We start from the raw sequence: 8,034 nt of genomic DNA, 5'->3' as shown, positions 1-8,034 counted from the left end.
CACACACACACACACACACACACACACACACACACACACACACACACCCCTTACCGTGGCTTTGTGACCTTGGGTCAGCCTCTAATAATCTCTCTGTACAATCACAGTCTTGGACCAACCCCAGCTTCCAGCTCTGTATCCAATCACCAGCGAATAGTGCCTAAATACCAGTAGAGGGCAGCAGCGCACTTCCAGTGGTCTCAGGCACCCACAGCCAGCCTCCTAGGTGCTTTCTAGACTCTCTCCCCTGGCTCTCCTTTGCCTCCAATTTTACATAAGAGGAAACTGAGGTCCAGAGGTGGGAGGGGCCCTTAAACACAGAATTTCAGGGCTGGAAGGGTCTTCGAGAGCACCTTGTTCAACTCCCCCATTGTACAGAGAAGGTAAACTAGGGCCCAGAGAGGGCAGAAGCTGAGTTAGGTCACTCAGTAGAACTTGGGCTGGTTCCCAGGTTCTCTGGTCTCCAGACCAGGGATCTTTCCATTACACTAGAGCTGTTGTTAGGAATAGGAGGGCAACAAGAGGGAGGAGCACATGGGAGAGGGAAGGCAGAATGAAAAATAAAGGAGAGGAGAGTGAAGAGGGAGGAGTGAGGAGGGGTAAAAAATAAGAAAAGGAAAGCTGTGAAAGAATGAAAGGAGGGGAAAAAGAAAGAGGTGAGTGGAGTGTGGAAGACAGAAGGTATCAAAGTGAAGAAGGAGGCTCATACTTCCCCTTCAAAGCCTTTCTATATATTTAAGCTTCATTTTCTATTTCTCTGTCCTTCCTGTTTCTCACCAACCCCCTTACACAGTGGAATGTGAAATTCTTAGTGAGGTGGGGGTGAATCGACTTTAGTTTTTGTTTTTGTCCTCTTAAGTCCTGGGCACAGCACTTTTCACAGGCTGGAGAAATGCTTGTTGAATCCAACTGACTGGATTAGAAGAGGAAGAGAGAGAGAAGGGAAAGGAAGAGGAGGAGAGATAAGGACCTGGAAAGTTCTGAGGTGGGGTGGGCAAAGGGAGGAGATGAGGAAAGAGGAGGGGAGAAGGAAGAAGAAAGAAGGGGAAAGGCATATGACTCAGTGTGTGTGTGTGTGTGTGCATACGTATATAGGTATACATGTATTTAGGGAGGTTAGGAAGGGTTAAGGTTAGGATTAGGTTTATGTATATATACATACATAGGTCTACATCTCTCTCACTCTCCTGTTCCTCTCCCTCTTCCTCCCCCTCTTCTCTCTCTCACCCCCCCATCACTCTCCAAATGGGCCCGACAAGTAGGGTCCCCAGAAAGGTGAGTGACTGTTGTCGCTTTCCTGGTCCTGGAAGGCAGGTAGGCCTGTGAGTGGCTCCAGGCCCACCTAACAACCAGCAGGCAGAGCCAGTTAGTTCTTTAGCAAAAGCACTTACCCAAATGTCTTAGCCAGGTGTCTTAGTTATGTTACCGGCTCCCATCCTGGGGCACATCGTCCCACCAATACACGCAGAGTGTTTGAGTGAGCTTGGGCCTAAATTTAAAGTACAATTGCACCGAGGCAATGTGTGCTCATGGCCAAGGAAGTTCATCCCTCTGGAAGGCTGGCCGGCCCTGAGGACTTAGATCATAATGCTTGCGGGTGGATCATTCCATTGAAGAGATGTGAGTGGAGGAGCACAAGGAAGGGGAGGGATAAGAAGGGAGGAAAGAGCCCCTGCCTTTCTGAGCAGCCATCGCTCACCCCTCTCTCCCCCAGCCCCGGAGACAGCAGCCCAGGAAAGGACTGCAGGAGGGTTCCCGAAGTTGCTGCCCCGGGCTTCTGGCTGGGAGTGGAGAAGAGGCATCGCTAACTCTGAATCCTTAGGTCTGGAGCTGGCGTCCCATCAGGGAGCTAGATCCCCTGCCTCATCCTGCTTCTCTGGGTGCCTTCGCCTCTAGAGACAGCCTTTATGTAAAAAGAGAGTTAGCTCCACAGGAGTGTCCTGGGATGGAGGGAGCCCTAGATTGGGAGTCAAACTCGGGAGGCCTGGCTTCCTGTCCCGGCTCAGCCATTCCCGCACCGGGTGACCTAGGGCAAGTTTTATCCCCACTATAGGCCTCAGTTTCCTCCGCTGTAAAAAGAGGGGACGGGCCTGACGCAGCCAGCCAGCTGCAACTCTCCAGGCTTTTCAGCTTCTTCGCACTGGACCAGCCTTGTCACGTCCCTCTCGGCCCTGCAGGGGGAGGTGTTGGCCTGCGCAGCCAGGTGCTCGAGCGGGCCACATCTGGGGTGGGTGGGGGACAACATCTGCTCCCTGCGAGGAACGCCGCTCTTCTCCTCTCGGGAGCCGCTGCCTCACGCGTGGACAGTAGAGCAATCCCCAATGGAGGAATCCCTAGGAATCCGACCGCGGCACAGACGGGCCTCTTCTCTGAGACCAGCAGCCCGTGCCCGCAGCCCCGTCCAGGGAGCCGGGCATGGGTCTGGCTGAGGGGGTAGTGGGGTCAGGGGGCGGGGATGGGGTGGGGGAAGATGGTGAGGGGCTCTAGGGCCCTGGCGTCCTTCCCAGAGGAGAGGTTGGGTATCATCTATCACCGTGGGACTTCGGAGAGACCCCAGGCGTTCTCTGGAGCCCCCAGGAACACAGCTAGAACTAGAAGGGGCCTCAGAGCTCAGTCAGTCCGCCCCTTCAAATGACAGAGGAGGAAACTGAGATCCACAGGACCTAGACTCCCTAAGGCAGGCTGTGGCAGAGACGTGCTATCAGCTCTGGCTCTCTTATTCCAAATGCCTCTCCTTATAACTGTGGTGTGTAAAAGGGGAAGGGGGATGGCTCGGGAACCTCTCCCCCTCCACCATTCTCTGTTCTAAGGTTCCCCCCCTCCAACATTCTATGCTCTCTGTTCTAAGACCTCTCTCAGTTGGGATCTAAGCCCCCCCCACCACCGCCTTTTCCCAGCTCTGATATAGCCTTTTCTTAGGTCTTTTTCTGCTGAAATAATCGATCTCCCCTCTAAGGACCTGCCAGGCTCTGTTTTGTGACCTGAAGTCCTTTCCAGGTATGTCCCACTGTGATTCTTTGGGGTCGGGGAGGAAGAGGGGTGGTGAGGAAGGCTCAGAGGATTTAAGGGGATTAGGGAGGGATCAGGCGGCTCCAGCCTAGAGCTGGCTGGGGGTGGGCGTGGGCCCTGGGAGGGGGAGAGGGATTCCTTTGTGGGGCCAGAGCTTCTTCCAGTTCCAGTTCTCAAACCTAAAGAGAGAGTAGTTGGGGAGGGTGGAGGTGCAGAGAGGATTGTCAGGGAAAAAGGGCTCAGTCAGCTGGATCCTGGGGGAGAAGACTCTTCCCCCTTGTTGGGCACACACACACTCACAGACATACACACACATCGACTCAGAAACAGACAACTCTCTCTCTCTCTCTCTCTCTCTCTCTCTCTCTCACACTCTCACTCTCTCTCTCCTCCTCTCTCCTTTCTCTCTCTCTCTCTCTCTCTCTCTCTTTCCCAGCTGAGGATGAAACCTCTCTACGGGGGTTCTGAGCCCCGTCCCTCCCCAAAGACAAAGGGCTTTTCAAATCAATTCAGTTGTGGTGAGTTCGCTTCAATTCAGTCCCATCCAAAGCAGCCGCCTCATTCAACTGAGTTCAGTTCAACCCTATTGCATTCCCCTATACCCCATTTGTCTTTATTGGCCCCCCTCTGTGAGCCCAGGGCACTTTGGGGTTGGGGGTGGGGCTGGAGAGAGTGCTTCAGTGCCTGCTTTCCCGTTCTCCTAATCTCTCAGGTTTTTTTGGGGGGGGGGGGGGGGGGGGGAGGGGGGGCGGGGGCAGGGGGGCCCCCCCCCAGGAGACGGAAGCATCCATTGCAATATGGAAGGAACCTTGAACTATAAATCTGCTCAGCTGGATTCCCTGTACCCCAGGCAAGCCACTCTTCAGCTGCAGGGCCCACTTGCACCAATGCCCAGGGGATCTTTGCTGAGCTTGGCGTAAGGCAACTCGAGTCCAAATGAGGATGAAGGTTCGCAGAAGAAAGGACCAGTTTCCTTTTTTCGGTTTGTCCCTAGTCCCTAGCCGTGTGCTCAGCACCCAGTAGGAATTAATAAATGCTCAATGAATGAATGAATGGGTGAATGAAGGAGTCCTGCCTCAGATGGTAGCAGCTGTGTGACCACATGGACGGTGTGCCTCTCTGTGTGACTTAGTTTCCTCCTCAATAAAATGGAGACAACGTTACCTTCATACTGACATCTCAGCCTTGCTGTGGGGCTCAGATGAGACAACGCGTGAAACGTGTTACTAACTTGAATACGACATAGAAATGCTCCTTGTAATTGTTATCATTATTTAAACTGAGGCTCGACTTCCTGGGCTGTGGAATAGCCAGGTTAAGAATACATCCCCGAAGGAGATGTAAATAACCCCGCACGGAGATCCAGAAAACCCCGCTCTAGTCTAGCTCTGATCCTTACTAGCCTAAGAACCTTGGGCATGTCGCTACCTTCAGTGGGCCTCGGTTTTCTCATTTGTAAAATGGGCACCAACACCACCACCACCACCACCACCTACTGCTGCTACATTCCTGATAAATGCTACTACCACTACTACTCTAATAGCGATTCCCTCCCCACCTCAGCCCCATGAAGATGTGGTCCCCTAGCAGGGGAGCTCAAAGACAGCTGGGCCTGCTGGTGTGGACGAAGTTCCACTTGGGGGAGCAGAAAAGAGACTCCCGCAGCTAAATCCTGGGCAGGGGGACCAGGGAGAGCTGTGGAGCTGGCCGGCAGAGGCCGTCACCCTCTCTCACTGGTTGGTGTGGTTCTGAGCTGGGCCTGATAAGGAGGGAGATGGGAGGGTGGGGATGGAAGGGAGAGAGGGAGGGAAGGAGGCTGGGCACGCGGGGGGGAGGGGGGAGGGGGATCCTCCTTCCCCCGGGAGCCAGCGAGCAGAGAAACCTCTCCAGCTGCCAAGTCCTCCCTCCACCCCCCCTTCTACCCCCCAGCCCGCCTGCCCGGCCGCCCGCCCTGGGCTCCCCTCCAGCCTCCAAGGAGGTGGGGCCCCTTCCGCAGGTGTCCTCCCCCTCCCTCCCCCTTCCTTCCCTCCCTCTTCTACCTCCACTCGCCTCCTTCCTGCTCCCCCCATTCCCTCACACCCGATTTTCCCATCCAGATCTGCCTCCTTTCCTCTCTCTGCCCCAATCCTGCGCCCCTCATCATCAGAGGCCGAGGACGGGGACACACACAGCCACAGGGGCAAGCAGAAGACCCGAGAGAGAATTGTGTAGGACGTTGAATCTTGGAGACTAGGGAAGAAAAGGAAGAAACGGAGAGGGGAGAGAGGAGGGAGTGAGAGACATACACAGAGATAGACGGAGACAGGGAGAGATAGAGAGCCTGCTTCTACCTGCGGCCGCAGACCTTGGCAGGCAGCTCCTCCCCAAAGAGAGTGCGCTCCCTCCCTCATTCCCTCCCTCCTTCTCTAGCTCGCTCGCTTGCTCTCCCCTTGGGCAGCAGGAAGGCGGGCGGGCGGGCCGGCAGACAAGTAAAGGCACATGGGAGGGAGAGAATCTGGGGCCGGGACTCCAGGGCGCTGAGCAGCCGCAGCCGCGGTCCTGAGCAGCGCGCTGCGACCGGTGCCGGTGTCTGTCCGAGTGCCTGTCCCCATCCCAGTCCCCATTCCTGTCCCTCTCCCCACCCCCAGCCCCAGGCGCTTCCCCGGGGGCCCGGCGCCGGTTCTCGCGCCCCCCCCCCCCCCCCCCCCCCCCTCACCCCCCCCCCCCCGCCCCGCCCCCGGGACAGTTGACTGCTCGGTAGCCGGGGCGGGCTAGGCTCAGGATGCCGCGGGCAGGCTCACCATGGTGGTAGGGCGCGCCCAGCGCCCGCCTGTGCCGGTCCCCGTCGCCGCCTCTGTTGCTGTCCTGTTTCCGAGCGCGGGGCTCCGGGCCGCCGCTGCCTAGCCCAAGCCCGAGCCCCGCTCCGCACCTCGGGGCGCTCCCCCCCCCAGCCCCCGCCCCAGCCCGGCCTCCCTCCCCCGCCCCAGCTGTTTATGGCTCATTCTATCTTCCTGGATCATGCACAGAAACTTTCGCAAGTGGATTTTCTACGTGTTTCTCTGCTTTGGCGTCCTCTACGTGAAGCTGGGGTGAGTGATCTGGGCCGGGGGCCGAGCGAGCAGGCGATGGCGGGAGGGCTCGGGAGATTCCCTTGTGGAACGCTCTGGGGATGGGGTCCCATCCCGAGAGAAAACGCTCGCTGGTGGCCAAAGAGAGCGCGCGAGCTAGGGGATAGAACGCGCCGGCCTGGGATGGAACGCGCCGACAGCGGGATAGAACACGGGCCCAGGGATGGAACGCGGGCCCCAGGATGGAACGCGCCGCCTTAGAGACAGTACCCGCCGCATCCCCCACACCACACACTCTGCGTCTGGCCGGGCTCTCCGGTCCATTTCCCTACCAGCAGAATTAGGTGTCCCTCACCCTGGGCGAATCGCGAGAAGGAAGAAAAGGCACTCCTGGACCGAGCCAGGGGCAGCCCCGCATTCGGGAGCTGGTCCAGGCCGGCTGATTGCTGCCGGGGGACTGCCAGGGTGGGTTCGCTCCGCTGAGTCTGCCTGTTTAGGACTAGGTAGAGGGCGGCGGTGTCAGATCCTCTCTTTCTGATCCAACTGGGAACCAGAGTCTTTCCACCGCGGCGGCGGCCGCAGCCGGGTCTGGGGTCGCCCGGGGAACTGAGGGCGCTTTCGTCGGGGAGTGAGAGGCAGAATCCGAGCCCTAGACCCGGAGAGACCTACCCACAGATCGATCAAGAGAAGAGTACTCCCAAAGGGGGTAGGGAGGAGGAGTTGTGCTTGTTACACGGGGCCGTGTGACTGTGATTATGATTGTGTATAAGGTGCTGCAGGCCTAGACACCATCCCCGTCTCTATCCATCATTCAGACGTGTTGAAATTACCTTGACAACTCGTCGGTCTGGCTTGGGGATGAGAGGAGCGCGGGCCACCTCCTCAGGCGGGGTCCCCTCAGCCGGGACGCCTGGATCCCCCGCGCGCTCGCCGACCCCTCCCACTGGATCTCCGCCTCTGGTCTCTGGAATGGCCTCTCTGGTCCCCGGGATGGCCTCCCTGGGCCCCGGGATGGCCTCTCTGGTCCCCGGGATGGCCTCCCTGGTCCCCGGGTTGGCCTCTCTGGTCCCCGGGATGGCCTCTCTGGGCCCCGGGATGGCCTCTCTGGTCCCCGGGATGGCCTCTCTGGGCCCCGGGATGGCCTCCCTGGGCCCTGGGTGCCTTGCTTTGTCCCTGCGGATCTCTCCCGGTGCTGGGCTCAGGCTCGGAGTCTGTGTGCCTCTCTCCACCTCTCCCTTCCCCGGCGGGCGTCCTGATTAATATTGCTCGTTGCACTAGGCTACGCCGCTGAGTCGTATTTCCACATTCCTGAGCCTAGCCGAGTCCTTACCTGTTGAACGGCTGCGAGATCCTTTTCGCCAGATTCGGCCTCGCGGAGGCCTCGTTGTTGGAGGGGGAGGGGGTGCAGAGAGGGAGACACAGAGAGAGGCCCACGCACGGAGGTCTCAAGACCCGGAGGGAAGGAGAGAGACCAAAGGAAAGAGAGATACGGAGAAAAAGAGAAGCAGGGGGAGGGAAGGAAGAGAGGGCAGAGCAGAAGAAGAGACGGGGAGAAAAGCCCAGAGGGCGAGAGAGGGAGAGAAGAGGATAGCAGAGCCTGGGTGAGCGAAGCCGAGGGGGTGAGGCACTCTCCTGGGTAGGGGGTGGGGATAGGGGCTGAGATCAGATACACACTGTCTGTGCGTTCCAGGCTGACTTCAGAAAACCCTGGAAAGACTTGTATGGTCTGATGCTGAGTGAAGTGAGCAGAACCAGGAGGACGTTGTACACAACAACAGCCACGTTGTGTGATGACTAATGTTGATAGACTTAACCCTTCCTGGCAATACAGGGATCTAAGACATCTCCAGAGGCTCATGATGGAAAATGCTATCCACATCCAAAGAAAGAACTATGGAAGTTGAATTGCTATTTTTTTCCTCTTCTGTTGAGTTTTGTTTCCTCTTTCTGATGGTTCCTCCTATTGGTTTTAATTTTT

General features: G+C 57.6%; 1 protein-coding gene across 1 annotated transcript in view; it reads left to right on the top strand.

Moving 5' to 3' along the window:
• The first annotated feature begins 5,965 nt into the window (after positions 1–5,965).
• Positions 5,966–8,034, top strand: part of WNT7B (Wnt family member 7B) — a 94,978-nt gene continuing 92,909 nt past the window's right edge. Inside the window, exon 1 of the mRNA XM_027854374.1 lies at positions 5,966–6,077. Within this exon, the coding sequence (XP_027710175.1) occupies positions 6,007–6,077 (71 nt within the window). The 5' untranslated portion in view covers positions 5,966–6,006. The remainder of the gene's footprint in view (positions 6,078–8,034) is intronic.

Source organism: Vombatus ursinus, unplaced genomic scaffold (assembly GCF_900497805.2).
Source record: "Vombatus ursinus unplaced genomic scaffold, bare-nosed wombat genome assembly UNPS02010394.1, whole genome shotgun sequence".
Classification (NCBI taxonomy): domain Eukaryota; kingdom Metazoa; phylum Chordata; class Mammalia; order Diprotodontia; family Vombatidae; genus Vombatus; species Vombatus ursinus.
This window is presented reverse-complemented; position numbering and strand designations above follow the sequence as displayed.